This window comes from Varanus komodoensis, unplaced genomic scaffold (assembly GCF_004798865.1).
Source record: "Varanus komodoensis strain SLA01 unplaced genomic scaffold, ASM479886v1 scaffold12, whole genome shotgun sequence".
NCBI lineage: Eukaryota > Metazoa > Chordata > Lepidosauria > Squamata > Varanidae > Varanus > Varanus komodoensis.
Window position 1 is genome coordinate 22,368,111 of NW_025335349.1, and position 24,900 is coordinate 22,393,010.

Consider the following 24,900-nt stretch of genomic DNA (forward strand, 5'->3'; position numbering starts at 1 on the left):
ACAACCAAGCTTAGCCGTTCTTGTTCTCATTCAATCCTTCCATTCCACTCCCATGTTCAATCCTTTACTGTTCATGGTAGGAATGAATGACAGCCATGTCCTTATGCAAGAGATGAAAGTCAGTTAATGCATTTAATTGTTGTGGGAGCCACGTGGTTAAGCTGTCTTGGGGTTCGGGCCTAGGTATCAAGACTGCTCCTATCTGAAGAGCTCCGTCCTGGATCCTGTTTCTTGGTCACTCCAAGACCAGCCACTCGAGTCCAACACTCTAGTCCAACATTCTAACTACACCAGCTCCCACCCTGGAAGTTGTGTTATGTGAAGAAAGGCTTTTTTAAAAAAGCCCCGAATCTACTGCATTGTACTTGAGTAGATACTGCTGTATCTACTGTATTTTTCTTCTGATGTACCTAACAATTCAGTACTTCTAGGCTCATGCACATCATTTGCCTTCCCAGCCTTCAGTACTTCTAGGCTCAGGCACATCATTTGCCTTCCCAGCCTTTTCTCTATATGATGCCCACCAGACATTCTGGATTACAGCTCCCTTGCTGAGCAGGGTGGGGCAGTTTATGTCAGTTATATTCCATCACATCTGGAAAGCACCAGGTGGGGGAAAGCTGACATAGATGGATGACGTACACGTACCCAGAAGTACCAAAATCTTTGGTATGTCAGCACAAAATGTAGCAGAAAGCTGTGAAGCAATAAATAGGCCCCTATTCTACGTTTTCAGAATCACACTTCTGTATAATCCATGGCTGTATTTGATTCACACTGTCGTCCCACGTTGTGGCCGTGTTTCTTCACACATACCTCACCATGTTGCTACCTCATAAATGGCATTTCATGTTGACCTGAGCAGCGTGCAGCTGAAGCAGTCAGTTCTGTCACTCAGAAGAAGCTGGGGATGATGGTGTCTCATAAAACCCATGGAGGAAATTAAAGTAAATGAGTCAGCCAAAAAACATTCTGACCAATGAAAGGGGAAAGGCAAAAGGTGGACTACCCAGTCAGAACTCTACTGAAAGCACCCAGAGAACGGAAGATAAAAAGCCCACCCTTCCAGAAATGACAGCATGGAATGAATAGCCAACACATAAAGTGGAAGGTGTTATTCTACATGTTTCCATTAGGCTTTTTTTCATTATGTGTTTAGGTGGTAAATCAGTTGAAAATCTGGTTCAGCAGCTGCACAGAAGAAATTGTATCATACCGTATATCATATCATATCATGGGTATTTTATACTAAAAAGCAGTTTGTATTGAAAGCTTCCCAGGAAGAACCTGCCTCAATCGGCCTCAATAATAATTGGCAGAAAAGGCCCATTGATATGAAATCCTAAAGGCACTTGAGACAACACAGAGCAAAACATTTTCAAGAATGACTAATCGTTACATTTTATAATTATTTTACTGACACATGTTTATAAACCATTCAAATCAGCCATCCCCATTCAAGCCCTGGAGATCTGCTGGCCTAGAACTCCCATGCTCCTCAGTCAGAAGCCCATTTTACATCTAAAGAAAGCCATTGTGGGGCAGTGGGTAAGAGCACAGGACCAGGACTGGGCTCTAGTCCCCATGAAGCCATGGAGCCCACTGGGTGACTTTGGGCCAGTCACAGACTCTCAGCCTAACCTACCTCACAGGGTTGTTGTGCTAAGGATAAGACTGAGAGGAGGAGAATGATGTAAGCCACTTTAGATGCCTTGGGAGAAAAAAAGGTGGGATATAAATATAATAAATAAATAGAAATAAAGTAAGATTGAAAAGTGCAAGACAAATCATAGAAATATAAAAGATAAAATCAGGACATAGGAGGTTTATACCATATCCACATGTTGTTGCTGCTAGCGGCAAAGTCGTGTCCGACCCATCGCGACCCCATGGGCAACATTCCCCCAGGCCCTCCTGTCCTCCACCATCCCCGGAGTCCACTTAGGCTCACGCCGACTGCTTCAGGGGCTCCATCCAGCCACCTCATCTGCACCTCACCTTCAGGCGACTCAGCAAGCCATGGTGGCTTCTTGGGCAGGATCATCTGTCATGCTGTCTGAACCCTGTTCAGGTATTTCAGCATGGTATGTCAGGAGTCCATTGTTAGCGCGATTATCTTCCAGGCACTGCTAGGAGGTGCAGTACATGAGATGCAGTCAGCTAGTGGTGAGTGACCATAATGGCAGACAGACCCAAACATTCATGTTGCCAGTAACTAAGATGGGACAGGTTATGAAATGAAATCTTGATATCCTGGTCCTGCTCGACCTTATCCCATTTCACATCAATAGTGTCCCCTTATGGCTGCTTTTTTATTTCCTCCCACAGAACTCAAAGGGTGAGCAGAAAACACAGCTCAACGCCTCCGTGAGTCATGAAACCCACTGGGTGGTCTTGGGCACGTACCTTTCCATCTCTGCTTTGTCTCCTTCATGACAACCTGGGCAGAAGAAGAGAAGAAATGTAAAGCCCTTTGCAGCCCGAAATGTGCTGAACTAGTGATTAGAGAAAGAGACGAGAAGGACAGTTTGGAGCTTGCCACATGGTGGCAGTCGTGTCTTCAACCTTTTTCCTCCCTCCAAAAGAAAGAAGACCCAAACACTTTGTTCTCTGCCATTTCTGGTCCTCCCCAGCTCCACTCTGGAAGCTGCTTGTCGAAATACCTCCAAGAGGTCAGCAGCTTCATGATGTACCAGGTGCTGAACAGCAGCCAGGCATGAATGTGAGTGTGAATGTCTCTCTTGCTGTCCCTTCTCTCATTCCAGCCCATGTTTATGAATGCTGCAGGCAACCATGGCTAGCCCTGCTCACTTCCTTGCCCTTCTTCTAGACCTTTCTTTTCTTCAGCTACTGCACAATAATATCAGGTATTTGAAATGAACGCTCATTGTGACAGCTGGAGAAGATGAATAAATGGTCAGCTGCATTTTCATGTTTCTGTAATTGAGTGTCAGAAAGCAAATACTGTATAAACATAAAAACGAGTCCAGTGGCATGAAATAATAATAATGGTGATTCAAGTTGGTGATGTTGACGATGTCTAATTAAGATTAATCTTCCTCCTGTCAGAGTAACATAAAATATCCAGATTAGCATAGGCACTTCTGTTTTATTCATTCAGTTGAGGAAATAGCTGTTTCCTTGGACCAGTGACTTCCTGAAGGGAACTCCCCACCAAATTACATTCAAATGGTGCCAAATTTTGTGACATTCTCACAAAACAGAAACACAGAGTCACTTCTGGGTGCCTCACTGGCTAATGCAGGGCCCAATACTGGCCTCACTGGGTGGGAATTCAGGACATGCCCTGCTTCTGGTGTAAATGGCTTGTGAGGACAATTTGTACTCATCCATGCACCTGAGTCCCAGTTTTGTGCAGACACCAGATCTATTTATTTATTTAAAGATTCTTACTGTCTAATTATTGATGGTTTACCTAAAAAGACAATAAGCTAGTTTAAAATTCCTAAGTGCCCATGCTCACTGCAACTAAAATGCATTATTAAAAAACTGGGAGAATAAAAAGGTTTTGGCCCGGCACTGGAAAGAATCAAGCATCAGTGCCAGGTGCACCTGTCTCGAGAGGAAGTTCCATAATCATGGGACTATCGCAGAAAAGGTTCTCCTCCTTGTAACAGCCCAGAGTACAAATATCCTCACCTCTTTCAAGGAGGGCTCTCAGAGGAGAACCTCTGCAGAGGATCCGGGCTGGCTCATATGGAAGGAGACGTTCCCTTAGATAGATTAGAATTGCTCATTTTGTTCTACAAATTGTAACAGCACAGCACTACATGTGATGCTGTCCAGTGTGTGTCCAGAGAGGCCCTCTTTGTGAATGTGGATGAAGAGACCCCTTGAGTCACGGGGATCTCATGTTTCCATTAGATTGATGCTTTTGCATCTGCAAGCACTTGCAAGTTCAGATGGATGCACCAAGCCAAAGTTAAGCTGGTTATCTGCATTAATCAAGCTTGTGAATGCTTGTGATGGCTTGAGAACTCACTTCCTCATTATGATGAAGGGTGTAAATATCACAGGGTGAGGAAAACCAGGTCTTACTTTCCTGGTATCAGATGACCATTTTCCTCCCAAGTTGAATTGCAGTTATGGAGAAAAGCATTTTTGTTGGGACTTGAAATGGATTTCCAGTCCCCACCTGGATCTAGTAGAGCCAATTATTTAAATGCATTTGTGGTTAAATCCCATTACATTCCATTATAAGAAAATTTGGCATTTATTCAAGGATAGGCAGTGAGGTTGAAACATTAGAACAGCATTCAAAGGGCAGGGAAACAATATCACTCACAGTGCAATGTGAAGTTTTCTGAATAACACAGAACTCTTTCTACGTGTGTGAATAGATGCTAGCTTGCATGTTAAACAAATTATTTAATGGAGAAAACAGCATTTGGAAAAGGAATTTGAAAGCAGGGTTAATGCTTTTGAAATCCTTAGTTAGTTAGGGCCTGACATGCTTACAGACAATCCTCTCCTCTTTCCGCTCAAAACCCAGCATTTATGAAATCTTTGCTTTACCTTCTTCATCTTCCTCAAAATCTAGCAAAGAGAAAGAACATATAACTACAATCCTCTGCTATTTATTTATTTATATTTATAGGCTGCCTATAATTGCTTAGGCCTTCCTTGGCGGCTTACAATGTGAAACATACCAACAGTAAAAACTTATTAAAATCCAATTAAAACATAATAAATTAGACACCTATAAAAACAATTAATAATTACTAGTCTCTCTCTCCTCCTTGCCTGCCTCCTTGCCTACAGTTAGATTGCAAGTTCTTGGAGGCAGAGACTTGTTCCTGGCGGTTGCGGGGTGCTTATGAAAGTCACAGAATTATATGCCCGCATTCCCCAACCTGGTGCTGCCTCGAGATGTGCCACTGGTCATTGGTCACGGTGGCCAAGAATAAGGACAGCCCAAAGCATCACCTGCTGGGGGAAGGCTAATGTATCCATGCATAACTATTTATTTATTATTATTTATTTAAAACATTTGTATGCCACCTATTGCACCATAGCATCTCTAGGCAGCTCACAAGCAAGCTGTTAAAACCATTATAAAGCTAAAACAACCTCCCCCCATTAATATAAAAATGCAATAAATAATCTAGGTCAATTAAAATGCAAATAAAATACAGATAGAGGTTAAGCGGCATCCAATGTTAAAATGTTTTTTTAAAAGATAGGTCTTCACCTGCCACCAAGAAGAGTATGAGGAAGGCGCCAGGCGAACCTCCTTAGAGAGAGTGTTCCAAATGCAGGGAGCAGCAGCAGAAAAGGTCCTCTTTCTAGCAGCTCCCCCCCCCCTTGCTCCCCTAAGGGATGGCTCACACAAGAGGACCCCCTGTGTGGATCTCAAAGGCCGGGTAGGTAACAGCCTTAAGGTAACAGGAGGCTAAGCTCTTGAGGGCTTTGTATGTCAACACAAGCCCTTGAATTGGGCCCAGGTCACAACTGGTAACCAGTGTAGCTCTTTCAATATTTTACATTGAAATGTAGGTGTTCTATGGGCCACTTTAGGAGCCATGATTATGAATGCCTACATATGAATGGGGCAGACTGCACAAAGCTCGTTTCAAGCAACCGGCAGTGTTAGAACACTTCCATTTGCCCATGCGATGTACATCCTATGCAATCAAAGGGTTTGGTGGGCTATGAAGAATTTGCTGTGACCCCTGGGATTCTCCATGCATGCTTCATAATTTGAAAGAAAAAATCAAAGGAAAAAGGAATGCTGTTATTCCAGCACACATTAACTGCATACCTATGCCCAGAGAGCGGGTATCTAGCCACAGATCTCAAGCTGGGAGAGGAAGCATGCTCGCAAAATCATGCTTCACATGGGCTCTTCACATCTGCATTCAGAGACTACCTGTACATTAGCAGACGCCCCACTCCATGCCTGTTGGCTCTGCTCCTTCGGATGTCCTCTTCTCGCTGCTCAGGTGATTCACTCCAAAATGAAAAGCATACCATTCCAGAGTGCACATCCTGAGACCATGATAAAAAAAGAGAAATAGAGTCACACTGTGAGTCATAATTTTTGCCTCATTACCAGACAAACTAAACATCTGAGGGCCAAAAGACTCGATGCAGTGGATAGAGTGATTTTCTGAATTAAATGGAAAACAAAGCCTTTTAAAAAATGTGTGTGGGTAGAATTTGGACCACAAGAGAGGCACTGAGGGAAGAGTGTTTACTATTCCGCCCCCCCCCCCCCAAGACTTCCCCAGTAAAAATCTCCCCTCCCTGCTGTGCTTTCAAAAACAGTGGGGACATGGTAGATTTCTCTCTTTCTCTCTCCCCCTCCCTCCCTCCCTCAGGCTAAGCAGTTCAGTTTGTGCATGTGTTGTGTGATTATTATTAAAAAGGTACTTGGGCAGGGGTTGTGTTTCTCTGTGGAGAAGATGGACACTCCTTCTGGGCCTTGTTTGGCTCAAGGCATTTTGCTAGCTGAGGGGAAAGATAAGATCGCAGCCTCTCCCATTTCACCTATAAAAGCTGACTGGAGGTGGGATTTATCTTTGACACAAGCCATTGGACAGCACTGGCCACATGCGATAGGAGCAGGTTTGCTTAGGGGTGCCAGTGAGCACAAGCCTTTTCTCTAACACTCTGTGGCCACCTAGCACAATCCACTGCCTGAAGTGACTGTGGCACTCTACCTAATGGTAGGGCCACAGCATGCCTGAGCTACACCAAAGAGCCGTCTTCTCTTCCGATGATGATTCCATGGCCAAGAGCCTCATGAGCTCTCATTCAAGAACTTCCATAGCACACGTCTGTCAGCAGCAGTGGTCCTTGAAGCACCTGTAGACAGGCCGTGGATGAATCTATCTTGCCTTCAGGTTCAAAAGAGCAACCACCAGCACTATCAAAACATGCAAGAGGAGAGCCAGTGTGGTGTCGTGGTTAAGAGCATGGGACTGGGACTCAGACGATCTGGGTTCAAGTCCCCGCTCAGCCATGGAGCCAACTGGGTGACTTTGGGCCAGTCACAGACTCTCAGCCCAGCCTACCTCACAGGGTTGTTGTGGGGATAAGATGGAGGAGGAGAATGATGTAAGCTGCCATGAGCCCTTTGTAGGAAAAAGGCAGGATATAAATCAAAAAATAAATAAATAAAAATAATAGCCCAAAGAACCAGACAGAGGACTTCTCAGGAGTCAGGGGCTTCTCAGAAGCAGGCAGGCTGGACGACTGAGTTGACTGCAGTTGTGTCTAGGAGAGGCTCTGAAGAATAGACTGCAGAAGACTCCAGTTCTGGAGTATCTGCTACTAGAGAAGCACAGGTGCTCTCAGCTGGAGCTGAGCCTTGGCTGCACCCCCCTGCAAATATCTTTTCAGAAGACCACCCAGAGAGCAGCAGGTAATAAAGGCAAGAAAAGCAAGATCTATTTCTACCTCCACTGTTTGAATTAATATAGAAAACTGTAGATCCTTTGGGTACTGTATTGTTTTTTAATGGCAAACTATCATTGTTCAAATATATGCAGAATGCAGAAACAGTTGAAAAGCATGGAGTAACTAGGGCATGGTCTGGCAAAAGGGAGAAAAGAAATATTACTTGTGTGCACCACAAGTGAAGTAATCCAGCATCCTGCCTTAGGTGGGCCCCCTACCTAGCTGTAGCACTGAGTTGCAGGCTTGTGTGATTGGGTTGCTTGGCAAACCTCCCGCCTTTCTGTCTCCTGATTAGAAGCTTCATCATGTTCTGCAGGCTGCACTTCTCCGTTGACTCCGCTGTGAAGAGTGCTGCTAATGAATCCCGTTCTCTGTGGAACTGTCCATCCAGGTTCGATCTCGGCTTCTGTTTGGAATGCCGCCATTTGGGGGACCCTGCTCTCTGTGCCTGCCTGTGACCCCACAAGTCCGGCCCTGTACTCACAGCTTTTCTTGATGCATTGGAGTTGGAGTTATGCTCAAGGGGGAGAGGCTAAGCCTAGCTAGGGCTGTTGTCTCAATCCAGCGCAGAGCTGTCACCAGGGCTGGCATCAAGGGAAGGAGGATGAGGCACCTGCTGAGAATCCATGTTCCAACAGGACCCCTCTGGCAAGTGTCTCCTGGAATTGCTGCTCTTCATCCCTGAAACTTCCTGGTTCTCCTGCCTCTTATCCAGTCCAGATGATGGGCAACAGTGGTGAAGAGCAGAAGGTGAGGCCACTGCTGCAGATTCATAGGAGAGTTGGGAGAGGCTTATAAGGCCATCATGCCCTGTCCCCTGCTCCATGCTCCCTGAGGGTTGTCCAACTGCCTCTTGTATGCCTCCAGTGTGGGATAGCCCAAGATCTCCCTGAGTTACTGGTTCCATTGCCATACTGCTCCAACAGTTGGGATGTTTTTCCTGACGTCCAGCCAGAATTGAGCTTTGAGTAACGGACTTGCCCTCTAACTCTCTTCCTGTCGAGTGTGCAAGTGGTAACAATGCTGAGAAAGAGGGTGAACACTTGCAATCAGAGCAGATGACACTGTGGTGAAAGGTGGACCCATGGAGGAAGGGAACCTTGAGCGGGTTGCCCAAGGACTCTTCACAGCTTGGAGCCTGCACTGCCTATTGCCCCTTCCCGGGCATTTTGAGGACCAAGCTACGCATTACACGGATTTTGTACTGGAGGGCAAATACTTTAGCACTAGCCTGCCAGGCCCCAATTGCACTAGGAACTACCATGCACTACAAGGGCCTTCAAGAGATGTTAACCAAAGAAGTGTCTCCTTCAGTGTCAATGTCGTTTTGAAAAGAAATTGAATTTTCTGTCACAGCGTGGTGGTCCCAGTCTGAACTGGGGCTGTGTCGGTTACTCTGGATTAAAGGAAAAGCTACCCTTCAGCCACACATTATACAATTAGTCTAATGTATAATTTGGGAGTAGGCTATAAAACAAACAAGAGATGTTTGGGAGATCTGATAATTGATCTCCTAATATTTTGGCTTGCCAAGCCAAGTTTTCTCCTAGAACCCATTATTAATCCAGAAGTGTTGTCCCTCTAGCACCACATAACCACAATGCTCCTCCCAAATGTCAAAGAATTCCACTATCATAACGGCTGCAGGTATAGCTTGCGTTTGCCAAAAAATCTGTCAAGAGGGTGTTGCTGCACTCCAGTCATGCTGGTGGGTTTCCTTTGGGCAGATGCTGTGTGAACAGCATGCTGGACTAGATGGCTCTATGGTCTGATCCAGCAGGATTTTTCTAGGTTCTCAGAGAGCAGAGGCAGAGAGAGTTTGCATTTCCAGCAAGCTTGCTCCCTGCAGTGCAATTTGCGGCACCTTTTCCCCACACCTGGCGCCTATGTTGAGGCTGAACTACTTGGGCTAGGGATGCAGCCAAGTGCAACAGCTCTTAGGAGGATGGAACTGGGACTCTGGAAATCTGGGTTCTGGTCCCCACTGGAGCCAGCTGGGTGACTTTGGGCCAGTTACAGGCTCTCAGCCCAAACTATCTTATGGGGTTCTTGTGGGATAAGACTGAGAGGAGGAGAATTACATCAGCTGCTTTGAGTGCTTTGTAAGGAAAAAGGCAGGATATAAATCTAACCAATACATTAAAAAATGTTAAGAACAGCAACTTCTGTGTAGCTGAAAAGCTTGCATCTTTCCACATCTACAGTAAATGATCCAACAGAGCAAAAGAAATGCTTATTTTTCCATTGCTCGAGGCTGATTTGCAGTACAAACCTGTGTTTATCTTTATGCCAGTTTACCTGTCATGGGTTCCTCCCCCCCACACACACACACACACCTTCACATTAACATTATTGTGACTGCTGACAGTCCCCTAAACTTCCTTCCAAAAGGACGACTTTCTGTGTAACCCTCCCAGTGCCTACTCAGAAACAATTCCAAAGTTTTCAAGCGGGGCTTTAGGGAGTGTATTTAGCAGTATTGCCTGAACCAGTTCAAGAACCTCTCATGCAGACATGCCTTGATTTTCTGAAACGACCAGGGAAACTGTTGTCTATGTGCCAAATATACATTGTGGGAACGGTGGCTTCGAAGACCACTCCCCTCTCTTCCCAAGATGGATTTGTAAGCCTGGTTCCCATACTTGGAGGAACCTTTTCCGCTGAGCCGAAAGACTGGAGGTTCTCCTGGCGGAGATTACACCTGGCGAACCTCAGGTCGCCCTTCCTGAATGCAGGAGCTGAACGCAGCAGGTAAGCGATGGGGAGATCTCGGCTGGTGCTGGCTGCTGGCCGTGGGGCTGGTTTTTCCTCCTCCTTCTCTTTCCTTCTTCCCACCTTTTAGTCCTCAGCTGGCCCCCTTCTTTCTCTCCCGTTGTTGTTGCTTATCAAATCCAGCGCTGTGCAGAAAAGAGCGACTGGAGAGGGCTGGAAAGAAACTTTCCAAAAGAGAGTTAAGGGAGCCGCTTTGTTTGTTGTTTATTTGAACGGCGGTGTGTTTGTGTGCGTGCGTGTTTCTGCAAAGGCTGCTTCTTCCAGGCAATTCCATCCCCTTTCAAGGCGTTTAAAAATAATTTATGGTGACTACAAAGGTTTGTTGATTCTCACCCCCCGCCCTTCTTACCCCCTTGCCATCCGTTTTTACAAAACGTTTCTGCATTTGCTGCTGCTTTCATAGCTGGGTGGGGGTGATTATAATTTTCAGAGAGTTAAAACCATCTTAGCGAAAGGGGCGGTGGGAAGAAAGGGGGACACGTCTAACTCTGCAACCTTCAGGAATCACTCCCTCTCTCGCTCGCTTTTTTCTTTTTTAACTTCTCTTCATCAGTGAACAAAGAAAGATCCGAGACGGCTAATGATGGGGTAGAAATAATTTTCCGAGAGAGACGAAGATAAGAGGAAAGCTTTGGAAGGAGATTTTTTTTTGGTGGGGGGGTGACTGTACCAGGAAAGCATAAATTTCCATGTATGCATTTTGGAGACGTGATGGGCGCGCATTGTGCGTGCGGGCTGCGATTGCCCAAGTTGGTATCCTAGCCTTGGGTAGTGTAACTTTATGAGGGGGCGAGCAGGTTGCCTGTTGGCTGAGGCAGCTCCTCCGTGGGCTCTCAAGGCTTCATCTGGGTCGGGTCTGCTGACTTCGCCCCTTCCCTCGGTTAAGGGCTGCCAGCGAGCGAGCCAGCGAGCGTGTGCAGGGAGGCTCTAGGTCTGGCGGCGTGATTCTCGAGGTTTCGCTTAATCCGAGCCAAGGCTACGCCTGCAAAGTTTCCCCACCCCAAAGGCAAGACTCCTCGCAGAGATAAGTGTAGTAGAAACTACCAAAACAAAAAAAAAGAAAGAAAGAAAAGAAGGAGCGTGGATTTCCTCCGTACTGTACAAGGTCCAGCCAAGAGGGAAGGCTGCAGCGCAGAGGCGATGGCTTCGGGACAAGTTGGAGCCTCCGCTGCTCACGCGCTAAGAACGTAGCCGTTTGGCATCCAGCGTCTTCCCCCAGAGAAAGGCAGTCACGCATCCAGCGGGGAGGGGAGAGGCTGCAGCCGCGGCGCACATGTTCGCGCTCTCTCTCTGGGCATTTGCGCTCGGAACTCTCTGCCTCCTCCAAACGGCACTCTCCAGATGTGCTCCGCTCCAGCCCCCATCTCCCCTAACCAGCTGAGTATGATGGCAGTTGTAGTCCAGCAGATCCGGTGAGCACAAGGCAGGGCTCGCCTTGAGGGCCAGGCCACCTGTGCGCTCGCCCTGATCTGTGCACAGGTCCCAAGCTGAAATCCAACGGGAATTCCCGCCAATCTAGCGCCGCACGTGCTGCATTGCACAAACCGATCTGAGCAGTGTGTGTGGTTGCCTTTTCTTCGCTTTTTTGGTTTGCACTCTGCAAATGTTATTAACTCAAAGCAAGGAACAGAAGAGCAGAGCATTGTCTGAGTGACCATAGAGTCTTGTCACTGGAGAGTCTGTGCTGAAATTACGTATGCAGGAAAGGCAAACTCCGCAAATTTGATGATTTGCAGTGGAAACCGCCTGCTGCGTGCACAGGTTTGTTTTGTTTTTATCTTACATTTTCACCCCACCTTTTCTCCAAGGAGCTGGAGAAAAGGAGCATAGCTGCTTCTTCCCCTTCGCAACAACTTTGTGAAGTAGGTTAGGGTGTGAGAGGGAAAGTGACTGGTCTGTGGTTACTTAGTGGGCTGCTTGGCTGAGTGGAAAGTGTAGAGCTGGGTCCTAATCCAACAAGAATGCTAAAAAATAAAAATGGACTTCTTATCTTTTCATCCATCATTAGTTTAAGTGTTTGTTCTCATTTGTGGCATTGTTTTTATTTATTAACAGTGCAGGATACATTTTCCCAGAAACATTTTACAGATGACAATAATGCACAGGCCAGATGCAATCTGAGAAGGCTTTTCCAAGTCCACAGCTTTGTTTAAAAAAAGTGGTGAAACTCATAAAACACGCATATTGTACAGTGTTTTAAACTGACTTTATTTATTTATTCATTCATATAAGAATGGCATACCCACTTTTCATTATAAAATAATCTCAAAATAGGGATGCAGACAATAAAATGCAGCCAAAAAAAGACATGCAAACATGGTAAAGCATTAATAGATACAGAATTTTCTTTTGCAAAGTGTGAACTGGTATCAAAAGCCTGGGTAAGCAGATGGATCTTTAGCCAGTGCCAAAAGCCTGTAAGACTTGGTGCCACCCCAAATGAGAGGGGCAGAAATTCCACAGCTGATTTGCCTATCTGGAAACCATCCTCCCAGGCAGAGTTAGAGGACAAATCATGGCTGACTTTTGGGCTTCCCAGAGGCAAGCAACGGATGTCTATGGAAGATAAAGTTGCTTGTCTGGATGATGCTTTTGTGTTGCTGGATGGGGCAGGTGTCCAGTGTGGGCATAATCGGGCACTTGCGGGAGGCCCAAACCCCAGCAGAGACCCAGTAACATAAGCCCACTGGGGTTTTTCTCCGCCCTTGAACCTGCCTCTTGCTCCAGCCAGGGCCACAGTGAGGAGAGGGGGGAGTTGGTGAGGAGAGGGGGGAGCCGGTGCCACGTTTGCCTTGCCCACTGGCTCGCTGCCTTTCAAGCAAGCAAGCGGTACCCACGGTGAAAAAGAAGGACAAGGAGCAAATGCAGCCAGTGGCAATGGTAGCGAGAAGAGAGGGGCTACCATACCGCAGGCCCAGTTGGTGGCCCCCACTGGTCAGGATGCAATGAGCATAGTTTAAAGTCACATGCAAAACAAGCTACAGCTGTCCAACTGGAGCAGGAAGCCAGCATTGTCTGCCTGCCTCTTCCTCCGCAACTGCTGCCTTGAGACCGTTTTGGTTCCTCGGGATACTCCCTTTAATCATTTTGACAGTATATCACAATCAAATGCTGTGCAAAAATGCTGGTGCCAAATCTTGACAGCGCAGCTGATCTTGAAAATAGGTGTTGTGAGCAGCAGCTTCCCTCTATCCCTCCCCAGCAGACTGGAGCAACAGCTTAGAAGCCCAGTTCTTTTATTAACACTTAACTGGCTACAGAATACTTCAAATCAGAGTTGCATTCTCTTCAAGATATGGGCGAAGCACCTGATCATGTAAAGAGCTACATCCAAAATGCTTGTGGGCTAGACGGTGGGACCTCTGGACAGTTTGTAATTGGTTTGCTCACTTCACCTGCCTTCTCCTGCCTGTGTCAAGGAGCTCTCCATGCGTCTTCTCCCACTCCATCCCTGAAAATTTTCTCTTTCCAAGCTGGACTGGTTCTCTCTCTCTGCCTGACAACTTCACTAGGTAACCCTGAAACTGCCATTTCTAGGTAATCCTGAAATAGCTCAATCCCCTCATAATCAGATGAATCCTACTGAGTATCCGAGAAACAGGTGCCCCCCGCCCCCCGCAATGGGCTACGCTTTTCTGCCTATTTGGCTCCCCCCCCCTTTTGGCAATGAAATATTCTAGTTATGTTTCAACAGCACTTAACAAGTACCCTCCGTCCTTTCTTCTGGGATGTACATATTTTGTAGAAAACATCTGTGTTTTGCAGATGGTTGGATGATTTTTGTTCCATCATCTGTTCATCAGCAGAACTGAACCTTTTAAATCAGAATTTTGTTATACTTGCACCAATTAATACAAATTAGTGGTACTGTGAATTAACCAGTACACATCTGCACATCAGCACCAATGTGTATTTGGCACTAAACAGCACAAATACTCCCTCAAGAGTGGAAAAACTAATCCAACATCTGTGGAATATGTGGTCCATCAAACAATCCTTGGGTCAGATCCATAGAAACCTGAACTCAATTGGATCTGTTGCAGATTTCTCCAAGATCCCCACGTTTAGCTTAGTTTCACCCAAGAGAAGAGCAATTTCTCTGCTAAGCTGGCGGGGGGGGGGGGGGGCTTCAAAGTGTGTGACTGGCCTGGAGCAGAAAGTGGTTCTCCAGATGTTTTGGACTTTGCTTTCAGCATTCCTGATCATTGGCCATGCTGACAGGTTTCTGAGAGCTGAAGTCTCAAGCATCTGAAGAGTGACCTTCTGCCTACCCGTAGCCTAGAGGCTTAAATCTCTCCAGCAAACTACCAGAAGGGGAAGGACCTTGAACATTTTGGTTTGGTTTGCAGAATGATTTGTTAAAATTTTCAAATCTCCTCATCTTTGGGATGGAACAAATTTGGGATTTTTAAAATGGTAAGATTCTGGAGAAAGGAATACCTGACATTCATCCATGCCTTCGTAGAACAGGTTGCATGCAAAATAATGTAGCCATAGCTCCCTTTCAGACTGCCTTGGCTTCATCGCACAGCTTTCTTCTTTATCCATGACCTGCCAGATTATGAGAGATTTTATGGATTATCTATCCTGGCCCTGCTGCTTTGCCTGACTCACATTCACACCTTGGTGCCATCCAAAAAGCTGGCATTTCTGAAAGCCAGAATATGAAATCCAGCGTGTGAAAACCAGAGTCTGAAATCCATACCTTTGAATGAATACTTCTGTTCAGCATGACAAAAGGTTGGATTCCTCTCTCGTTCAAAGGGTCATGTGGAATGATCCCTTTGGTGATTTGATGTCAAGTGGAACAGACCAGGTATGTTCTAGAACAAGGGCACTGAACCTTATGCTTCGGGGCTAAGACCAGCCCTCCTGGGCCCCAACCCAGTTGTCTTGGGTTCCCCATGTGCTACACCCCTTCGTCCCAACCAGTGATTTTGTGATGACTTCCTCGCATTTGTACAGCTTTTCCTTTGTTCTAAAGACTGGAATGTCTCTGCAGAGGTTTAGTTACAGTAAGAAGAGCTTCTCACTAATATGCATGGGTACTTTGGCCACACCACTTCACCTTCGGCCTCACCCTCCACTGGAATGGAGCTCTAAGAACCTTTGCAAAATTAACCTTGGACCTTGGTCTGGAAGAGTTTCAATGCTCCCGTTTAACAGTGTGGAGCACGTTCCGTTTGCTGGTTCTGCTTGCAGCCATGTGCTCTATCTACATCCCTATCAAGTCCCCCAGGGCTGGCCTCTCCCAGCGCATATGCACACAGCTGCATATTTCTCCTGTGTGGCCACTGTGTGAAGAACACAACTGCCAGGCAGATGCGCAGGAGAAAGCACTGCTCTGCCTCTTTTCCTGCTCTCCACAGCTGGAATTCACAATGTGGCCTGTGGCTGGCGCCAATCTCATTTGGCTTCCAAGGCGGTTCATAGACCCAGCTGGAACAGCAAGGCTGCACTTCACCTGTCCTATATATATTTCCCACATGTGTGGGAGAGCCAAAAGAATGCACAGCATGGGGAAAATATTACAGCCGTCAAATGGCTGCAATTTAATCCTAGCTCTACTGTTTCTGAGTAGCAGACCCAAACCTTTCCACTCAGAATTGATTTATTCTGATCATGATGTCTTTGGTGCTTTTTGCTCTGCGGGACGCCCTAGAAATCTACTTTCATGTCTGAAAGATGCAACACTATATCTGACTGGGACTGAGCAGCATTGAAGGCAGTCAGTCTCACGTCCAAGTAAACATGCATAGGATTGCATTGCACAGTGTTCTTTCCTTCATGGATCCTGCAGATCTTTTGGCTCTTCGAAACAATACATTCTCCAGACTTTCCAATAATAGGTGCATAAAAGTTTGCTTGGCAACAAGGGAATCTTAAAGACACAGTTGCCATATGCAATAACAGATCCTCTGGGATGGTGAGTGAGATGCTTCTGAATACAAGGTGTTACAGACATGAGCAGGGAAGGCCTTCTTGCGGACTTCCCGTTGCCATCTTGCCGGCCACTGTGCTTGATCTGATCTTGCAGAGCTGTTCTTATGCACCTACCTTCAGGTGCCAGGTTAAGTCTTGGCTATGGCCATTACCATTATTATCACTTGCTAATTCTTCTTAACTGAATTCCTGCTCCTGCTTTTTATTGAATGTATGGATTTTATGGACTGTTTTACTAGCATTTGTTCAGCTGCTGTTTGCTTTTATTGATCTTGAGGTTTTATCATTTTAAAATTTCAGCCTTGTATGTTGCTTTTCAAACTTTTACCAAAAAGTGATTCATAAATTTATTAAAGTAACAAGTTAAACTAAATGGCCCTGCTGGTAAAATTGGCACCAATCAAATTTCAGCCTATTAAAGTCACAAAGGTTAGCAACACGCAGCAAATCTAATTTTGGCTTGGCTTGAATTCATGGCCAACCAGGATTAGCAACCTGGTTCCTCCAGATGTTCTGGGCTACATTTCTCCTAAACCCCAATCATTGGCTATGTTGCCTAGAGCTGAAAGCAGTTGCAGTCCAAAATTTGGAGGTTGCCTACAGATAAACTTAAGGGCACTTGCTCAGCTCTCTGTAGGTAAAAACTACTTCTGGGCCACCCATATCACAATGGTCAAGAGTCTGGCTTTCCAGAACAGGCTCCCAAAAGCATTTCCTATCAAGCCATGTGCTTTCTATTAATACCCTATTTCCTACCATGCAATGCTTCTGCAGCCACTGCATTCCCAGTTTGAAGGAAGTTATCAAACTTTTGACGTGAAATAACACAGACACTGCATCAAGCTTTCTTTTATTTTGAGTCAGACATGGAAGCAATGTCCTTCAATTCTACCTTCGCTTTAAAGTCATGTCAGTGAATGCTTCATTGCTAAACCCTTCAAGTTTTTACAGGAAACTATTAGGCTTCAGGAGTAGCACTCACGTGTTTTTGACCTGACACTGCATTTTCTTTACTATTGCATCCCAGTCCCTTCTGCTATTCCGCCCCTAGCACTCACCTTACTGCAATGCCTTGGGAATCCATCAGCCTAATTATTCTGGCAGTTGAAGACCTACTGAATCTAGATATGTCTTGACTGGTGGATGCCCTCTCCTGAGGCCATAGACACTGCAGGAGAGAGAATTTCAGTGGGACCGTTCTCTTTCGCCCTGGTATCCAGGAAGAGTTAGGAAACCAGCAAAATAGGTGACCAGATCTTGCAGCACCTTAAATAACCGAACGCATTTATAATGGCAGAAGCTGTTTCCAGCTTCACTGGCACTCTCCGGATGTCTTGAATGTCCAGCTCCTGTCAGCCTTGGCCAATGATCAGAAATGCCAGGAGTTCCAGTCCAAAACGTCTGGAGGGCACCAAAGTGGGAAAGGTGGTTCCATGACCTCCTTGACAACCACAGTGCTCCACAGAGGGGAACTTGTTCAAACAGAGCAGCTCGTTCACTGCACGATTTCCACGCCTAATTATGTTCCGTTTTCTGCTCTCTTCAGGCAGAGAACTTCACTCAGCTTCTGAGGCTTCGTTTGCAGTCCCACTGCAGGTGGAAATTAGGTTGGTGGGATCATTTGAACAGGATTGTTAGAGTATGTATACCCAGATTATGCATTGGCCTGAAGCCCTGTTTGGTGCAGTCAGACCTTACCTTGCTTACTCAAGTAGTAGTTACCTAAAGTCAGTATTTCAGACCTGCAAGCAATGAATGTCCAGATCCAAAAAGGGATCATACAGTCAAGTAATTCAACAGTTTATGAACAGCAACAGGTATCCTTACAGTACAACGGTGCTGAGGGGTATTCAGTATGAGACTAATTACGAAGAGCAGAACATGCGCAGAGTGTTTGATGGAGTTGGTGTCTCTCACACATGGAAGGGAGGGAACTGAGACTGGGTGAATGGGTGATATGCAGGAACAATATAGAAGCACAAAATTACAATACAAAAACATCAAGATGCATCAAGAACTTGAGTAGCAGGTAATAAATAAGATAATCAGAAGTTACAGAATTTAACAGGCTTCGATGTTTGCTTTTTACGGTCAGACAGGAAATTCCTCTAAGACAACCCATGAACTGGGCAGGCATATGCAATGGAGAGAACAGTTGCAACAGTATCCATTTTACTGATGGGATAACAAAAGACATGTAGATCAGTTTTCCAACTTATTAGCAACAGATCAGCTTTCCAACTTATTAGTGAGAGATACATTTTTTGGATTCAAACTTGAAACGATGTTTCAATTTATCCTGCTGTCTCTGCTCTGCAATTGAGAGTGATCAGCTCATGGGTGAAGCATTCACATAACCAGGGACTCAGCATCCTTTTTCCTGTAGAAGGATCCAGAACAGGAAAAACCCTGCAGTTTGGGGTAGGAGGGGCAGGGAGGAAGACAGGCAAAGCCTTCTATCTTCCAAAACATAAAACTTTTAATTATTATTAGTGCAACTGCAACACTAAGAAACAGGCTGCTAGGAAGACCTTCATAGAGTACTGTGTCTAAGAACAGTTCAGAACCTGCAGCTTGGGCAAAAGTTAGCTCCCAGATGCTATTCATTCATTCATTCATTCATTCATTCATTCATTCATTCATTTAGGAGGCTTCTATGCCGCCCCATTCGCTGAAGCCTTGGGGTGGCTCACAATAATAATAAATAAACACAATATAAAAACAATATAGTTTGAGTCAACCTGGCCAAGAATAAAATAAATAATATTAACAATTAAAATAACGTTTGACTAAAAAGGTCTTCGCCTGGCACAGAAAAACAAATAACGACAATGCCAGGCGGACCTCTCTGGGGAGCGCATTCCATAGATTGGGCGCCACCTCAGAGAAGGCCCTCCTCCGGGTGCTCACCCTCCTAATATCCTTCACGGAGGGTTCCCGGAGAAGGGCCTCTCCCATTGATCTCAAGGGGCGGGCGGGCGTATATGGACGTAAGCGCTCCTTCAGGTAACCAGGACCCAAGCCGTTAAGGGCTTTATAGGTCATCACCAACACCTTGAATTGGGCCTGGACTTCAATGGGGAGCCAGTGAAGCTGACGGAGAACTGGAGTTCAGAACACACAGCTTCACTTCTGCACTTTACTCTACTGGCTAACAGTAGGATTCTGGGCCCAAGTCAAAGTGCTGGTCTTAAACTGTGAGTCCCTAAACAGTGTGGGGACAGGTTACCTGTATACCTGCAGCCAGTACACCTGGATCTTCCTTGGAGATCCTTTTGAAGTTCACATTGTTAACTTAATGTGTGCAGGAGAGGCAAGGCATTCTCGGTGGCAGCTTTTACACTTTGCAGCTCGCTTCTAATAAGTTGGCGGCTTCAACACTATAAAGCATTCCTGCCTCTGGCCCCTTCCATTAGGGGCATTTAGATGGGTCTTGAAGACCTTCCTTTTCTGTACTGCCTTCAGAGATTAAAAAATGGCTTGAAAGTCAAAAACGTCCAGAGCCATTTTTCAAATAGTGTGTAGGTCTCTGTCTTTTACACATAGAGAGACACATATTTCTCTCATTTTTGTACATGTGTTTGGGATCTTGTAGTCCTAAGAAGTGGCTAAACATGTTTTAACCAAATACATATTTGTATGTGGGTTGTGTATTCCTGTGCAGATATCAGCATACTTGCAAGTACGTGTATGCAAATGTGTGTGCATGCATGTGTTAGCCTGTATTTTGCAGTTGGTCAGACATCAGATTCAAACGATTCTTGATAGTGAGCAGGAAAGCAGGCTCACAGAGCTTGGACTATGGGTGCACATATATGTCTTCTCACTTCCTAGATTCTGCTTTGACTTTTATCTGCATATAACAACAGTTCCTGCTTGTTCAACCCAGGAACTGGCAAATACCCAGTGGCTCCCGTGCCATGTTAACCCAACAAACCACAAGTGATTGCTGGGTTAGCTTTGGTTTTTTAACTCTTAATCTATCCAGAGTCCCTGGGTTTGGACATTATGAAACAGCTCAGGAATGGAGTCTTTCTGGGTAGCTTTGGGAAGCAGAACTGGTGAACAGGCGGGAGGCAGTGCATTTGCTTCTGTGTGGACACTCCAGTCTAACACCTCAGGAGTTGAGCAGGATATGTGAACTGAGTCACTGTGAAGTATATTGCTATAAAGTTTCATATGGACTTGCTAAAAATATGAATTCCTTTGCTCTAAAACAAACCATATAAGAAGCAATGATAGCAAATACATTTAAATGTAATTTGTTTGAAAAGTTTGAAGTAGTAACCCTCTGCTTTATCAATATATCTGTGTGTTTGCAGGTGTGTTGATGCTACATCTATCCAATGGCAAGAATGGAGACCCACCATCAGTTCAAGACAAAGAGTTGGTTCTTCTTCATCTTCATAGCAGTCACAGCTCAATTCCGCAGTCATGCCCAGGGTCAAGGTAAACTTTGAGAAACTATTATAGTTTATTAGGGCTCTCTGATGTGCAGAAGTGGGTTCCAACTTTCTCATGTAAGTTTGCCTTCTCTTATTAAAATGTTTACTCTGCCTCATATGGATAAATTCAAATATTTCTAAAGCTACACAAGAGTACATATGTCAAATCTAGAACAGGCCTCAGGGTACGTGGTTTTGTGTAGGCCATATCATTGTTTTTCTATGTGTCTGTGTGCATGTGGAGCTTCCTTCATGAAAATGTGTGGATTATGTGCTGCATTCCACCTTGACCATGTTAGATATTACTGTATGTGGAATTGTTGGCTCCATTAAAAGGTGTGGCTTGTATGTTGCTTTGGCTAATGTAAAGTCCAGTGTTGTTCAAGGTTCTCCTTTCAATAACAGATCATTTCTTTTCAATTCTGTAACAGCTGGTTAACTGTTTAACAAATACAACACGCAGTGTGTTCCCATGTGGTTGTTCACATGTAACACTAAGGCAGGATCTAGCCCTATGGGACTGGGGCTCTGTTAGGTTTGGACTCTTCTAGAACCTCTGAAAGGTAGGTTTACCAGGATTCATGGTCAGTTTCTATAATTCCTGGCTTCTTGTTATCTATAAACCAGGAGTAGTGGTTAGGGCAAATTAATCAATTCCCAAGTAAGCCAGCTACAACACTAAATTTTTAGCTAGCTTATTCGGCAAACTAATTTTTGCCTTAAGCCACATTCTTAGTTCATATGTAGTAATAACCTGGGGATCGTAAACATTAAATTTGGGTTAAGTCCTCCCCATGGCTGCACACTGGGGGAGAACAGAATGGGGAACATGTGGACCCAAGCTTTGCTCAGGTTCACGGAGCTTGTTCACATTGCGACAACCCTGAGTGTTACATACAAATGTGGCCAGCGTGGCAAGACAAGGTTTAGCTCATACTTTTCTTACTACTTGTCTTTATTTGAATGTGTGTCTGGGGACCAATGATGTTGTGCTTAGGTGCCCCAGCTGAGGAATTTGGTGTATTTTCCCCACATGCATAAGCATATTACTTTCTAATTTGGGGCATTGTCCATTGTGGAAAGAGGATCTTAAAGATTCAGGTTTTCTGCTGAATCACCTCTTTATCCTGAATAAATACGTTAATGGATTACTGTCTTTTACTTACTGTGGATAGCATTTTTAAACCACAAAGGAACCATCTACTGCTGGTATGCAAATAGCTGGCATTGTGTAGGTGGTTACCATTCACCTGAGTCTTCACTGTAATTATTAACTGCTTTACTTTAACACAGGACTAGTGTTGCAACAAAGCTCCACAGAATCTGTCGTTCTCAATTCATGGAGGTTCCTCTTGTGCTCAGCCCTGTGTTAGAAAGTGAGCCAAGTTCAGAGAAAGTCAGCAAATGCTCATGGAACTCCAGCTGCACAACTGGCAAACTTCCTCCACAGTGAATGAAATAGGAACAAGGTCGTGTGCAGGGAAGGGGGACGCCACTTGTGCAGCGTTCATGCAGGACTTGACACCTAGTGAGCTCCGTGTGAACATTCCTTGAGTCTTCCGGGAATTTGGACTCATGGTTGCAAAAAAGCAAGCTGGACTGTGGAGAGCTGAGCCCAGGGAATCCAACAGATTCCCACCCCAGAATGGCTTTCTCCACATCCCTGCAGAGGACTGCACATCTAAGTCGTCAATGAGTTACCATCCCATGTTTCACAGCTAGTATTCACACTTGTCCGTCAGGTCTCTACTCTCTGTAATTGTGTTCAGGTTTTAGGGAAACACAAATTCCAATACAAATAAATGCCACAGAAATTCGCCCCAGTCCACCGCTGCCTCGTGTGCCCCACTGCTTCTCGTGCCGCTTCTGCTGCCCTTTGCTATAACTGCTGTTTGGATGCTAGCCTAATGGTGATTCCAATGTGTATTTGCGCATAAAAAGCCCTGTTCATGAATGAATATGGCAGTGCAGCCACGAGCAATGCTCCTCTTGGCAGAAGGATGTGTGCCAGGACAGGAGTTGCAGGGTAGATGCATGTATCAGGGCAACCCATCCTGAGCATAAGCTATGTTGGGTGGGTTGCTCATTGAGCAATCCACAGTGTGCCTGACAGGTGAGCAGGACCCTTGTGGGTTGGCCCCCATTCCTTCTGCTCGGGTTCTCCAGCAGCTATCCCAGGAGACTTATTGGCTAAAAGCCACCTTGTCTTCTCTCTCTCCCCTTCTCTCTTTCACAATCACCCTGCGTGCTTGCTGCAGCTTTCCCTCCCTCCTTTCCACCTCTTTTTGCAGTCAGCGACAACCCCTCTGAAATGTCCAAGCAACACTCTGGGGGGTGCAGGAGGAGCCATCTCTGGCTCACCACCCTTCTTCCTTTGACAACCAAATTTTAATTTTTCTGGAGTTGCACAACTGGTTTTAGCTGTTTAGTTGTAAAAATGTGGTTTTAGATGTCATTTTCACTGTTTTGCATATAATTTTACGATGCTTTGCTGTTTTAATTTATATTGCATTTTATTGTATTATTGTGCACTGCCCGGAGAACTTCGGCTACTGGGTGGTGTTGAAATTAAATACGTAATAATCATAATAGTGCATGTCTGCATTTTGGGGGTCTGAAATGGGCAGTCTTATGCAGGCCAAGTCCTGGCATGTTTGCTGTCAAAGTGCAGCAGGTGCTCACCGTGGATGCTGACCCAGAGAAGCTGCAAAGAAGTCCATTTTTTGCTTTGCTTTGTCCTAAGAGCTGTCAAAGGGCAAGCTGACAAGTGAAAGCAAAGACAAAACTGATCTTTGCTAGTGAAAGGCAGTAGCTAGCAGATGGCATGATTTTTTTCCCTCTCAGTCTGGACTGACTTTTCTCAATGTCCTGCATCTTTCCATCCTTTCCCAAACATCTAGGTGCTTCAGGAGGGAGAAAAGTTCATATAACCCCTTTTGCAGTAGCATGCAAAACTTAGCTTTCCCTTCCCATTTTATTTTATTTTATTTTATTTTATTTTTTGGATAGGACCAGTCAGATTTTTCACCCCCACAAAGGCACACACTTGCACAAGTCAATCAACAATTAAAATGCAAAAATATTTGTGTGTATTTGAATACACAGAGGGGGCGTGAACCAGTATCGGTCCTTCCAATGTGTCACCTGGGCATTTTGAAGGTGTTGGTGTATTGGCTGTAAAAATACTAATAATGGAGGAGGAAAGAAAACGAGCTGTGGCAGGTGGTGCTGCACCAGAAATGGCCATCCCTTCATGCCTCTTGGGCATCTTTTGGATGGCTGGCATTGGTGGTGGCCCAGGCAATATCAGCAGGAATGGTACAGAGGCCTTGTTGCTCTTGTGAAGCAGCTCACTAGCCATTTCCTGGGCCCATGATGGGGTTGCTCACTTGGCATCAGACAGCATGACAATCTACTGTAGGTTTAACAACCCCTACAAGAAGCCATGGGTTATAAGAATGGTTTGTGCTCACCCTGCAGGAAGTGGTCTGGATTCACATAACATGGCAACCCACAGTGGCCTATCACCCATGATGGGCTGACATGATATGAAAAGCTAGTTATAAGCTGTGTGGAGGAAAGTAGGGTCAGAGCAGAGGAACAAGGGCAGCCAACTGAAAGAATCTCTCTAAACTTCCGTAGTTATTTTCAGGAGAGGGTTGGATTTTCTGATGTAGGTCGCTAGCTGGCCAGTTTCATGCTGTTTCAGGGCTTACTAGCAGCTGTGTGTCCCACCCTGTTTCATCGTAAGAAGGTTATTCCTTTCCATTTACGCACATCCTAGATGGGCATGCTTATTATAAATGCGCCTAACAGCATGAAATAATGATAATTGCTTCCTAAGCCCATTATTTCGTTCTTTGTTGAGCACCATCACACTATATGAGCACCATCTCTTTGTGCCTTACAGCCAATTGCTATAAGTTTACTCAAATTGAGCTACGTTTAAACCGGTGGACTTAATCTCAAAGTGCTGTGTGCAACATTGCAGTCTTATGAATCTGAAGTGCTCATGAGCCTGCATTATGAAAAATGTAAGGCATGGTAGATGACGGATGGGGAGGAAGGCAAGGGGAGGAAGGCATTAGGAAGGGGCAGAAAGAGTTTTGGGGTTTGCTTGTCTATTTACTGTTTAAACAATTTAAGGAAAACAGTCATGCTACAACAAAACCAGGCTCCCTTTTGCAAGGACAACGAACCTTTGAGACCCTTCCCCATGTCTATTATCATGAATTATGTTTACACGCAACAGCAATGAAAAATAGCCAAGCTTGATATGATCTACCTAGGCCGAAGCCTGCACGTGTCTAGAGTCTCC

At 45.3% G+C, this 24,900-nt stretch overlaps 1 protein-coding gene across 5 annotated transcripts in view; it reads left to right on the top strand.

Moving 5' to 3' along the window:
- The first annotated feature begins 10,064 nt into the window (after nucleotides 1–10,064).
- COL14A1 (collagen type XIV alpha 1 chain) overlaps nucleotides 10,065–24,900 on the top strand; it is a 139,542-nt gene continuing 124,706 nt past the window's right edge. For 3 of the 5 annotated variants that reach the window (XM_044421841.1, XM_044421843.1, XM_044421844.1), the window contains exons 1-3: nucleotides 10,132–10,173; nucleotides 17,684–17,744; nucleotides 20,460–20,586. In XM_044421841.1, coding sequence (XP_044277776.1) covers nucleotides 20,484–20,586 — 103 coding nt within the window. In that variant the 5' untranslated portion in view covers nucleotides 10,132–10,173; nucleotides 17,684–17,744; nucleotides 20,460–20,483. Of the gene's footprint in view, nucleotides 10,174–17,683; nucleotides 17,745–20,459; nucleotides 20,587–24,900 lie in introns of all 5 variants that reach the window. The other 2 variants (XM_044421845.1, XM_044421842.1) reach the window with 2 other exon arrangements.